The sequence below is a fragment of the Apodemus sylvaticus genome, chromosome 23 (assembly GCF_947179515.1).
Source record: "Apodemus sylvaticus chromosome 23, mApoSyl1.1, whole genome shotgun sequence".
Taxonomy (NCBI): Eukaryota; Metazoa; Chordata; class Mammalia; order Rodentia; family Muridae; genus Apodemus; species Apodemus sylvaticus.
The window spans coordinates 54,164,416-54,178,553 of NC_067494.1; the positions used below are offsets into that span (position 1 = coordinate 54,164,416).

General features: G+C 38.6%; 1 protein-coding gene across 1 annotated transcript; it reads right to left on the bottom strand.

Annotated features, from left to right (window-relative positions):
* Positions 1-10,779: 10,779 nt before the first annotated feature.
* LOC127673770 (formyl peptide receptor-related sequence 7-like) lies at positions 10,780-11,811 on the bottom strand. The gene has a single exon (XM_052169532.1). It carries the CDS (start codon positions 11,809-11,811, stop codon positions 10,780-10,782), a length of 1,032 nt encoding a protein of 343 aa, XP_052025492.1.
* Between the last annotated feature and the right edge of the window lie 2,327 nt (positions 11,812-14,138).

Sequence of the window (14,138 nt, forward strand, 5' to 3'; positions counted from 1 at the left end):
GATGTGGAAAAAGAGGAACACTCCTCCATTGGTGGTCAGATTGCAAGCTGCTACAACCACTCTGGAAATCAGACTGGTGATTCCTCTGAAGTTTGGCTATAGTACTATTTGAGGAGCCATCTATACTGCTCCTGGGCATATACTCAGAAGATGCTCCAACATGTCATAAGGACACATTCTCCACTATGTTCATAGCAGCTGTATTTATAAAAGCTAGAACCTGGAAACAATCCAGATGTCCTTCAACAGAGGAATGGCTACAGAAAAGGTGGTACATTTACACAGTGGAGTACTATTCAGCTATAAAAAAACAGTGACTTCATAAAATTTGCAGGCAAATGGATGAAACTAGAAAATAAAATTTGAAATGTAAATAAAGAAAAGATCAAATTTAAAAAAAGGAAATATCATCCTGAGCAATGTAACCCAGTCACAAAAGAACACACATTGTATGTACTTGCTGATAAGAGAAAATTAGGCCAAAAGCTCAGAACACTCATAATACAACTCAGAGACCATATGAAGCTGAAGAAGGAATACCTAAGTGTGGATGCTTCAGTCCTTCTTAAAAGGAGGAACAAAATACTCACAGAGTATTGTATTCTTGTATTCTTTGTAAAGGATTGAAAGGAATTGCTGACAGGAGCCTGATATAGCTGTCTCCTGAGAGGTTCTCCAGAGCCTGACAAATACAGATGCAGATGCTTGCAGCTAACCATTGGACTGAGCATGTGGCCCTGATTGGAAGAATTAGGGAAAGGACTAAAGGAGCTCAATGGGTTTGCAACCGCATAGGAAGAACAATGATATCAACTAACCAGTCCCTCCAGAGCTCCCAGGGACTAAACCACAAACCAAAGAGTATGCACAGAGGGACCCATGGCTTCAGCTGTTACATATGCAGCAGAGGATGGCCTTGTCTGGCATCAATGGGAGAAGAGGCCCTTGGTCTTCTTAAGTCTTGATACTCCAGTGTAGGGGAAAGCCATAGCGGAAAGGTAGGAGTAGGTGGGTTGGTTGGGGAGCACCCTCATAGAAGCAGGGTGAGGACAATGGGGATGGGATAGGGTGTTTGGTGAAGGGAAACTGGGAAAGGGGATAACATTTGAAATGTAAATAAATAGAATATCCAATTAAAAAAATAAAACAGAAAAGAATGGTCTGGAAGAATAATAAAAACAAAGAATACAAGACGTTAACACCTCTCTTTCTTAGAGAAGTTAGCTTGCAAAGGACCACCTTGTTGTCTAGTGACCAAAACCCAATGTAAGACCAATATTAGACAAATAAAGAAGGTTTACCAAGATATAAAAAAATAACACTGCATTGTGCCAGAAATTGTAAAATAACATTATCAGCATTGGCTTGAAGGTTTTTCTTGGGCCCAATAACAATTGGCACTTTGCCACTAAAAGTTGATAATACACCAGTTGGGACATGGCAAGCTTCCCATCCTAACTTGGAGATTTTATGTATGTCTACTGTCCTTTAAACCTCGATAGCTGCCAACCTAAGAATGGGCTGTCATTACTTGGAGAAACATGCCTCTAGGTTGTTTCTATTTTTCAATTGTTATTAATTATTTTATTAATTTGCATACCAAAAGGTATCCCCTGTTGTTCTCCCCTCATAGAGTTCTTCATCCCATTCCCTCTCCTCTTCACTTCTGAGATGACGCCCCCCACCACCCACCCAAGGTATTCTATTTCCCTGGGGCATAAAGTTTCTACAAAATTAGTCTCCTCCTCTCTCACTGATGCCAGACAAGGCAGGCCTCTGCTACATATGTGCCTGGCGACACAGGCTACTGTCTTCAAACACAAAATTATATCAGTAATAGTGTCAGTGATTGATGCCTGCCCATAGAATGGATTTGAAGTTGTGCCGGTCCCTGGTCAACCTTTTCTTTAGTCTCTGCACCAATTTTGTCCCTGCCCAAGTTTACTACACAACTCAGCCCTGTAATTATGTAGTCCTAATCTGTTTGAAGTAAACTCTAACTCAGGAAGTTGATGCCATGTTACCTTGTGCTAATCACATCTCATTGATAACTGGTGGGCAACACACACACACACACACACACACACACACACACACATTTCTCCAGCTGGCAAGACATATAAAGAGACAAAGCAATATGATTCTTCCAATTTTCATAATTCTCTAACAACTGACTCCAAATATGTTGAACTAAATGACATGTATTGGGTAAAGATTTCAAAATAACCACTTACTGCCTGTCTTAGTCAGGGTTTTTATTCCTGCACAAACATCATGACCAAGAAGCAAGTTTGGGGAGTAAAGGGTTTATTGAGCTTACACTTCCACATTGTAGTTCATCAGTAAAGAAAGTCAGGACTGGAACGCAAACAGGTCAGGAATCAGGAGCTGATGCAGAGGCCATGGAGGGATGTTTCTTACTGGCTTGCTTCCCCTGGCTTGTTCAGCCTGCTCTCTTACAGAACCCAAGATTACCAGCCCAGGGATGCCACCACCCACAAGGGGCCCTCCCCCTTTAATCACTAATTGAGAAAATGCTCCACAGCTGGATCTAATGGAGGCACTTCCCCAACCTAAGGTCCTTTCTCTGTGATAATTCCAGCCTGTATCAAGTTGACACACAAAACCAGCCAGTACACTGCCATATCAATGAATTCCCATAAAACACATAAATAACTGAAAAAATCATTTAATTGTTGGCTTCTTTAAAGGTAGAGTCTTTTTCTATTATCATAACAGTTAGGAATAATTAGCACTCAAGCTGGTGCTGTAGCAGTAGCTCAAAACTTACATCCTGATCCTCAGTCAGCTAGAGAAAGGCTGGGTAAAACAAGAGCTTTTGAATATAAAAGCCTACTCTCAAGGACACGCTTTCTAGAAGTCCATACCTACACTTCAAGACCTCACATTCTAATAGTTCTAATTCTTCAATACAATCTCACCTCTGGTAAATAAACATTCTGTCATAAGATATTATGGGGAATTCATACTACTACGCAGGATATATTTCATCATTTGAGGAAACCAAGGCAAGAGCTGAAGACAAGATCTAGAGGCAGAAATCATGATCACAGATTGTTCATTAGTTGCTTGGATCCTCTGTCTTTCTTGATACATTCTTTTATCCAGCTTAGGCCCAGTGTTGAGAAATATAATCCATTGTGGATTGGGTCCTCCTTAAGTAAATAGCAATAAAATTGCTCCTACCAAAATTGTAATAAGACAATCTGATTGAGATAATTACTTAGTAGGGACTTTTCTCAAGCAATGTCAAGTTTGAATGAAATTGACAGAAAATATAAAAACCCAGAGAAACAAGGTATAGTTCCAATATTTCATCCTGAGAGGACTTTCACTCTCCCATCAGGCCCAAATACCAATTGCTTATCAGTGGGTTTCCATCAGCTGAATGAGGCCAAGAGACAAAGTTGAACCCAATACTTCATGGTTCCAGTTCTCAGGCAGCTTGGTCAATTGTGTCCTTTTTACCACTTTTCCATTAAAGGCATAAATTGGGAACATTATAATCCTTCTTTACTCATCTCCTAGAGTCTAACATTCTTTCATTCATTATTCTACAATCTCTCAGAGTTAAAAGAAGTAGTATCAATGTCTTGTTTCAAACTGAGCGATCAACAATCATTTATTCTCAATCCTATGCACAGATGTCAGAATCTGAGTAGCGCTGTTCACTGCACAGAAGTGCCATCTATAAATAATCCTGACAATGGGATTTTTATTGGCATATTTAGAGGTTAGTTTGTTGCTATTTATTATATGTAAACAAAAGTGGTAAGTTCCATGTGTGCCTGTTTAATCACCACCCATATATATTGAGTGAGCTTATAGTAGTATCATATATGAATTCCTTCACATCAAATTGTCCTAATAATAAATTAGAGAGTAGAGTGTAACTTATAAGATATCCATGGCACTACAGCACGCATTGGCATATGATGGAGGTCCTAGTTCTCTCATCAGAGTAGTTTGGTTGACGCCTTTCTTCCCCTAAAAATCTCCATAGAATTCTCTGGATCTACAAAAGCTAGCTAGGAACTAAGTCATTTTCAGTTCACATCCAAATTGATTTTTCTGAGTCTTGTAACAAGGATTTATGTACCTTCAGCCATTAGAGTTATCATACTGCACAAACAAAAATAAAAATAGCCTGGGCAGTGTTCAAGAGCACATATAAACAACAAATCAGCAATTAATAGCCCTCTCTGTTGTAATAAATATTTTCTTAGGTACTTATGATTGTAGGAACAGAAATATACAGAATATACTTTTGAAATATTCCAATTCTATTATAACATATATGAGTGTATGTATTTTTCATGAAGCATCCATTATATTTAAATCTATCCACCATATCTGTGCAAATACCTCTGATAGTCCCTCCCTTTGATTTGATCTACTTACTATTATTCTCATCTTTTAAGTCATTCATTATTCTTCATTTTTCCATCCTATGGTTCTAAAGGGTTTAATCTTCCTCCAAAGAAGTATTAGAAATGGATAAAAGCTATATTTAATACAACAAGGGCAGATTGGTCACAGTAAAGACATGGTCTCAATATGAGTTTATTTGAGATTTCATTCCTGCTATGAAACTATAAAGCACCTTTACAAATGTAACTTAAAAGATAAAGGGGTATTTTTAAATAGTAGTTATATCTTATAGTTTATAATATAGGGAAGTCAGAGCAGCAGAAACTTGAAATAGGTTGTCACCGCTCCCAGACGGGCAGTGCCAGGTACACAGAGATATCCCCAGTCTAACATTGCTTGGGATGCAGCCCGCCAGGCTTCTGCCTGTGCCCAGGGCATGGGCAGTTCTGTGTGCTGTGTGCCAGCCCTGTCCTGGGCCATTTGTCCTGCAGAGTGATCGGCACTTAGAAAAAGGTCTGCACAGCATCCGCCATCTTCACTCCCCGAATGAGCAGACAGGCAGCACCACATTCACAGAAATATCCTGAGTTTCACATCACTAGGGACACAGCCCGCCAGGCTTCTGCTGTGCCCAGGGTCTGGGAAGTTCTGTGGGCTGTCTGTGTGCCAGCCCTGTCCTGGGCCGTTTGCCCTGCAAAGTGATTGGCACTTGGAGAGGGTCCCCGCGGCATCCTCCATCTTCACTCCTGGGCGGACCGGGCAAACATCACCAGGTACACAGAGACAACCCAAGTATAACATTGCTTGGGGCAAGGCACATCAGGGCTCCAATGGTACCCAAGAGTAGGGCACCACATCAGCAATCTGTGCCAGGGGAAACCCAGTCATCCAGTGGTATAGAAATAGCCTTACAAACTCACAGGAGGTTCAAACACCAGCCAGTGACAACAGGACAAACTAACACCAGAGATAACCAGATGGCAAAAGGCAAATGTAGGAATGTTACTAACAGAAATCAAGGCAATATGGCAGCATCTGAACTCAATTCTCCAACAACAGCAAGTCCTGGATACAACAACACACAAGAAAAACATGATTTGGATTTCAAATCATTTATCATGATGCTATTAGAGGATTACAAGAAGAACATAAATAAATCTCTTAAAGAAATACAAGAGATCATGAATAAGATAGAAGCCCTTACAAAGAAAACACAAAAATCACTTAAAGAAATTCAAGAGAATATGGGTCAACAGATAGAAGTCAATAAAGATAAAATGCAAAAATCACTTAAAGAAATGCAGGAGAAATTGGGTCAACAGGAAGAAGTCATAAAAGAGGAAACACAAAAATCTCTTAACGAAATACAGAAAAACACAAACAAGTGAAGGAACTGAACAAAACTATCCAGGATCAAAAAACAAAAGTAGAAACAACTAAGAAATCACAAAGGGAGACAACTTTGAAGATAGAATAGCTTGGGAAGAAATCAGGGGTCATATATGCAAATATCAACAACAGAAAACAAGAGATAGAAGAAAGAATCTCAGATGCCAAAGATATAGAAACCGTTGAGTCAATCGCCAAAGAAAATGCAAAATGCAAAAAGCTTGTAACCCAAAACATCCAGGCAATCCAGGATGCAATGAGAAGACCAAACCTAAGGATTATAGGTATAGATGAGAGTGAGTATTTACAAATTAAAGGGCCAGGAAATATCTTCAACAAAATTATGGAAGAAAACTTCCCAAACCTAAAGAATGCCCATGAATATACAAGAAACATACAGAACTACAAACAGACTGGACCAGAACAGAAATACTTCCTGTCACATAATAATCAAAACCCCAAATGTACTAAACAAAGAAAGAATATTAAAAGCACTAAGAGAAAAGGGCCAAGTAACATATAAAGGAAGACTTTTCAGAATTAAACCAGACTTCTCATAAGAGAACATGAAAGCTAGAAGATCTGGGCCAGACCTCATACAGACTCTAAGAGAATACAAATGTCAACCAAGACAACTATACTCAGCAAAACTATCAATCACCATACATGGAGAATCCAAGATATTTCATGATAAAACCAAATTTACACAATATCTATCCACAAATCAGCCCTACCAAGGATAATAGGTGGAAAATGCCAATACAAGGAGGGAAACTATGGAAAAAGCAAGATACATTCTTTCATCAAACCCAAAAATAAAAAACACCTCAAATATAAAAATAACATCAAAAATATCAGGAAGTAATAATCACTATTTCTTAATATATCTTAACATCAATGGAATAAATTCTGCAATATAAAGACATAGACTAACAGATGGGCTATGGAAAAGGGACCCTACATTTTGCTGCAAGTAGGAAACACACTTCAGTATCAAAGGCAAACACTGCCTCAGAGTAAAAGGCTTGAAAACAGTTTTACAACCAAATGGTCCCAGAAAACAAGCCAAAGTAGCCATTCTAATATCAGATAAAATTGACCTTCAACCTAAAGTTCATCAAAGGAGACATGAAAGGACACGTTTTACTGGTCAAAGGAAAAATCTACTAAGAAGAACTCTCAATTCTGAACATCTATGCTCCAAATGCAAGGGCACACTCATTCATAAAAGAAACTTTACTAAACCTCAAAGTACACATTGCACCTAACACAATAATTGTGGGAGGCTTCAACACTCCACTCTCCTCAATGGACTGAACAGGAAAACAGAAACTAAAGAGGGACACAGTGAAATTAATTGAAGCTTTGGACCAATTGGATTTAACAGATGTATATAGAACATTTCATCCTAAAGCAAAAGAATATAGATTTTCTCAACACCTCATGGTACCTTCTCCAAAACTGACTATATAACTGGTCACAAGATAGACCTCAACAGATATAAGAAGATCAAACTGATTCCATGCCTCCTATCATATCACTAAGGAGTAAGAGTGGTCTTCAATAGCAACAAAACAACAGAAAGCTCACATACACATGGAAGCTGAACAATACTCAATGATACCTTGGTCAAGGAAGAAATAAAGAAATCAAAGACTTTTTAGGATTTAATGAATATGAAGGCACAACATACCCAAATTTATGGGACACAATGAAAGCAGTGCTAAGAGGAAAACTCATAATCCAATGTGCCTCCAAAAATAAAATGGAGAGAGCATACACTAACACCTTAACAGCACACCTGAAAGCCCTGGAACAAAAAGAAGCCAATTCACCCAGGAGGAGTAGAAGACAGAAAATCATCAAACTCAGGGCTGACATCAATCAAGTAGAAAAAAAAGAGAACCATCAACAAAACCAGGAGCTGGTTCTTTGAGAAAATCAACAAGATAGATAAACCCTTAGCCAAATTAACCAAAGGGCACAGAGACAGTATGCAAATTAACAAAATTAGAAATGAAAAGGGAGATAAAACAAAAGAAACTGAGAAAATTAAAAAAAAATCATCAGATCCTACTACAAAAGCCTATACTCAACAGAACTGGAAAATCTGGAGAAAATGGACAATTTCCTGGACAGCTACCAAACACCAAAATTAAATCAGGATCAAATAGGTCATCTAAACAGTCCCATAACCCCTAAAGACAGAAGTGTTCATAGAAAGTCCTCCAACCAAAAAAAGCACAGGGCCAAGGATTTAGTGCAGAATTCTATCAGACCTTCAAAAAAGACTTAACACCAATACTCTTCAAACTATTTAACAAAATAGAAACAGAAGGAACACTATCCAACTCATTCTACAAAACCACAATTACACTGATACCAAAACCACACAAAGATCCAACAAAGAAAAAGAACTTCAAACCAATTTCCCTTATGAATATTGATGCAAAATTACTCAATAAAATTCTTGCCAACCAAATCCAAGAACACATCAAAATGATCATTCACCATGATCAAGTAGACTTCATTTCAGGGATGCAGGGATGGTTCAATATACAGAAATCCATCAATGTAATCCACTTCATAAACAAACTCAAAGAAAAACATGATCATTTCATTAGATGCTGAAAAAGCACTTTACAAAATTCAGCATCCTTTCATGTTAAAGGTCTTGGAAAAAACAGCAATTCAAGGCCCATACCTAGACATACTAAAAGCAATATACAGCAAACCAGTAGCCAACATCAAACTAAATGGAGAGAAACTTGAAACAATCCCACTAAAATCAGAGACTAGACAAGGCTGCTGTCTCTCTCCATGTTTATTCAATATAGTACTTGAAGTACTATAGATAGAACTTCTGGGGGAATCAGTATCCCAGACCTCAAACATTACTACAGAGCAATAGTGATAAAAAAAAAAAAAAAAAAAAAAAAAACCGCATGGTATTGGTACAATGTCAGGCAAGAGGATCAATGGAATATGATTAAAGACCCAGAACTGAACCCACAGACCTATGGTCACTTGATCTTTGACAAAGGAGCTAAAAATATCCAGTGGGAAAAAAGATAGCCTTTTCAACAAATGGTTCTGGTTCAATTGGAGGTCAGCATGCAGAAGAATGCAAATTGATCCATCCTTATCTCCTTATACTAAGCTCAACTCCAAGTGGATCAAGGACCTCCACATAAAACCTGACACACTGAATCTGATAGAAAAGAAACTGGGGAAGATCCTTGAGGACATGGGCACAGAGAAAAAGTTCCTGAACAGAACAACAATAGCTTATGCTCTAAGATCAAGAATTGACAAATGGGACCTCATAAAATTACAAAGTTTCTGTAAGGCAAAAGACACTGTCAAAATGATTCATTTTTATCTCCTTGTACTAAGCTCAACTCCAAGTGTATCAAGGACCTCCACATAAAACCAGACACACTGAAACTAATAGAAAAGAACCTGGGGAAAACCCTTGAGGACATGGGCACAGGGGAAAAATTCCTGAACAGAACACAAATAGCTTATGCTCTAAGACCAAAAATTGACAAATAAGACTTTATAAAATTACAAAGTTTCTGTAAGGCAAAGAACACTGTCAAAAGGACAAAATGGCAACCAATAAATTGGGAAAAGATCTCACCAACCCTACATCTGATAAAGGGCTAATATCCAATATATACAAAGGACTCAAGAAGTTAGACTCCAGGGAACCAAATAACCCTATTAAAAATGGAGTACAGAACTAAACCAAGAATTTTCACCTGAAGAAATTCAGATGGCCGAGAGGCACCTTAAGAAGTGCTTAACATCATTAGTCATTAGGGAAATGCAGATCAAAACAACCCTGAGATTTCATCTTACACCAGTCAGAATGGCTAAGGTTAAAAACTCAGGAGACCGCAGGTGTTGGTGAGGATGTGGAGAAAAAGGAACTCTCCTTCACTGCTGGTAGGATTGTAAGATGGTACAACCACTATGGAAATCAGTCTGGCAGTTCCTCAGAAAACTGGACATAACACTTCCGGAGGACCCTGCTATACCTCTCCTGGGCATATACCCAGAGGACTCCCCAGCATGCAATAAGGACATGTTCTCCAGTTATGTTCATAGCAGCCTTATTTATAATAGCCAGAAGCTGGAAGAACCCAGATGTCCCTCAGTGGAGAAATGGATACAGAAAATGTGGTTTATTTACACAATGGAATACTACTCAGCAATTAAAAACAATGAATTCATGAAATTTTTAGGCAAATGGTTGGAACTGGAGAATATCATGCTAAGTGAGGTAACTCATTCACAAAAGAGCACACATGGAATGTAGTCACTGACAAGTGGATATTAACCCAGAAGCTCTGAATACCCAAGACACAACTCACATATCAAATCAGTTCTAAGAAGAAGGAAGGAGAGGGGCCTGGTCCTGGAAAGGTTTGATGCAGCATTGTAAGGGATTACCAGGACAAAGAAGTGGGAGGGCAGTGGTTGTGGAATGGGCAAAGGGAAGATGGCTTATGGGACTTATGGGTAGGGGTGAACCTTGAAAGGACAAATTATTTGGAATGTAAACAAAGAACATAGAAAATTTAAAAAAAATAGAAATAGGTTGTCACATTCTCTCCACACTCAAAAACTGTAATCATTGTAAACAATGTTATGGGAGTCAGATAGCTTGTTGAAATCCTCTGCATAAGGATTGGTCCCTCGCATACTAGGGAAGTTTTGCCACCTCAACTGATGTAATAACTGTAATCTCATTTTGTGTCTTGTACTGTTATGCCACCTTAGTAATAGCCCACACTCTGGACTTAGTTGAAGAACTTCCAAAACAAAAGTGGTATTTGTTTTCATTTTTTTTCTTCCAAATCAGAGGACAAAGAAGTATTTCTTCTAGACTTCTAGATAAAAAGTCAAAAATCTTATGCAAAGTGGGATGAGACAGAAAGGGAGAGTAGGGTGGCACAGAAAATATTTCCATGGCATCACTCCTGTCATTTCCTATGGCTCAGAGTCTTCAGTCTGTAAAGACAAGTTTCTGACTTTGTCACTGTTCAGGGCTGAATCTTCCCTCAGGGCCCTCTCCAGACTAGCTGATAGGGAATGGATCAGTCTCTCTCTGAATTGCTGACCAAGGAAAACATAGAGTATTGGATTGAGGCAACTATTTAAGGAGGCAAGAGTGCTGGCTGGGTTCACCCACATGTGAATATTATTCAGTGTCTCTGTGTTCCCAATATTGACTAAAAGAAAAATCACTTGAAAAGGGAACCAACAGACAAAGAAAGAAAGTGCTACAGCAGTGAGGACACGTAAGGGACGACTGGAATTCACAAAGCCTCTTCTGCCTATCTTGGCAGCCATGAGTCCATAACAGATGACAATGAATATCATGGGAATGCTGAAGCCGATAATGAAACAGGTGGCTGCAGAAATTAAACTTACTGTCATGGACATCTTTACCTGCTCCTCGGTGGTGGCAGCCCAGGATTCAAAATTAGATATACAGTGCACTTTCCCTCTTTCATCTCTCACTGTAGTCAGGAACATCAAATGTGGAAATATAAGCAGCAGAACAAGTGTCCAAGTTCCAACAATCACTTTCCTTGCCAGATTCACAGTTCGATGATTCTGAGCCCATACTGGGTGCAGGACACAAATACAGCGGTCCATAGCAATGAAAGTAATCAGGAAGATACTTAGAAAAAGGTTTATGTTTATAATTATGTGAACAAATTTGCAAAGGAACCAACCAAAAAGCCATTCTCCATTCATGACAGTTGAGATGATCTGAAATGGTAGACTTGACATGTACGAGAAGTCAGCCAAAGCCAGGTTCAGATAACAGATTGTCGTCACAGTGTGTGCCATCCGGAACCCAGCCACGTAAATCACAAGCCCATTACCTAGTACGCCAAGAACAAAGGTTATAGAAAGTACCACAACTAAGAAGATCCATATAACTCTGTAACTGGTAGGGTCATAAAACACCACTTCTGAGCCATTCTGAGGGATGGAGAAGTTGGCTTCCATTTTGTCAGCACCTGCAACATTTCAACAATGACTGTTTATCAGATGTGGTTCTATCTTACATCACATTTACTCAAATCACCACACATCACCTTTCATAACAGAGAACCTATTCTGAGGGCAATCTATGAAAAATGATTATCTGTTGAATGTCCTTTATGTCAAGCTTATTTCTATACATTATCAAAGAGCATTATTACTCCTCAGACTGATTATGAAATGAATTATAAGCTCCTCTGACCTCATATGGATATTGAACTGAGGATAAGCAGGGGAAGGAAGTATTTACTATGAAGAGGAGAATATTGGGGTGTGAATGTTTGACCATTTTTCATTGCTTATCATCAGTCATTTGCTCTCATAAAAAATAATTCAGCTGAGTGATACAGAATGTTTAGGGTGAGGTTAATTTTCCAGAAAAGCATAAGAACTAGTTAGGGGGAATATTGGATTGTGTTAAAAAATATTGTAGATGATGTCTCTTAAATTTTAACTGTACTATTGTTACCACTGCTTTGGCATTTTCCTTTGTCTGTTGGTTTCCCATTTAAGTCAATTATCCTTCCAGGCCCACCCTATCACAAGAAGTCACTGCTCAGCGAACACCATAAAATCTTTTTTAATTTTGCTCAATCCAATTCTTCTGTTACTTTCCACATTGTGATTTTCAAAGAGCTTTTTTCCTGATTATGAGGTATATAAAACATTTACTATGGTATGATTTATGTCACCATTGCCCAAATCATAATGCAGCATACTTCCTTTGCTCATATTTATATGTGTGTCTCTGTGTTTGTAATAATACATGTTCATGTTTGTGCCCTTGTCTTTCAACAGTTCATTATAAACTCACCTAGGATTTTCCATGTGTCAAACAATTTAAATTATAGGAGAGAATCCTCTCACTGGCTGTAACTTACTCAGGAGGCTAGATGACCAGCCAATATGCAGGCAGGTATCTACATTAAAGCCTCCCCAATAAGATGACCACAAAGCATCTCTACTTTTTCAGGTCTTCATTTTTCACAGCAAGGGCTTTACAAGAGCCCAGAGTCAGAGATCTGTTTTAGGATGTAAAATCATATACTATTTCTGGGCAGGAATAAAAATAATTTTATATTACAGTGGACTCAGACCTTACAATAATCTTGTGTATGGCAACAATAAAATTTTGTAACATTTAGGTATTGATATGGAAGAGCTCAAATGTGTCTTCAAGAATGCCTCATGACAAAAAGAATTTCAAGCAACAATTATCAAAGAAATGCAAATAATCTCACTTCTAACTTCTTGTCAAGCTCATGTTAGGTTTAAAGCTAATTCTCTCCATGAAACAATGCAAAAACACTTAACAATATGTTCACCTTTCTCTCTAGCATATAGTCTCAGCATATATTTTAGATTGTATTCTGGAGCAAGTGGAATTGTGTCACTAGACAAAAACTGAGAAGGTCAAGTAGGTTCAGAAATCCTGATACCCTCAGACATGAGGATGTTTGGGGATTTCATTTACTCCCTACCTGTCCTTTCCTTCCTGTCTTGCATTATATGACATGCCCCCTAATGGGAAGACTGTAACCACTAGTCATATAGCACAGAGATCTCTATGCCAATGAGGTTTCAGCCAACAGGCATCCTTTCCTGGTCATTCCTTCCTGCAAAATCTCTCATACATCTTGAGTAAGTCCTATGCTCCTGTTCACCACAATGAACAATCAACTATTTGGAACCAAGGACTGTGTCTCTCATTACAAACCACTGTGGCAGAAGCCTTCATCATATTGGGCTACCTAAGTTCCCCACAGAAGGCTCATCTGCATTGCTGACACTCAATGATGAACTAAGCTGGTGTTCCCCCTCCTTTCAGCCCCAGGCTCATCCATGACTCCACCACACTGGACACCCAGGCATTTAGTAACCTCTGAATCCTCAGCCTCAGCATGCCTCATTTATCACCAGAGCTCGGGTTCCCATCTTAGGCTGTGTTCTCCCACTTCTGAGCTTCCCATTAGCCTGACACCAAACAGTGTAGGTCATTGTGGGTCTACAAAGGCAGGAAGTCAGTGAGGCATGGATACCATTTCTACCTTCAAGAGAATGTTTTCCCCTATTCCATATTGAAGTGAAGTTCTCATTGCTTTCTATACTAAGAGTGAGCATTACTGTATATTTAGTATTATGTGGGCTACAGTGTGATCTAATGAGCTTTGATAGAGTTCTGGAGCCTCTCTTTAATTTGCATTCATTATGTAATCTACACAGATATTTATATTTATATGCTAGTCAGTCTACAAGATTATACGTTTTTTATTGTACGAATAAACTAAGGT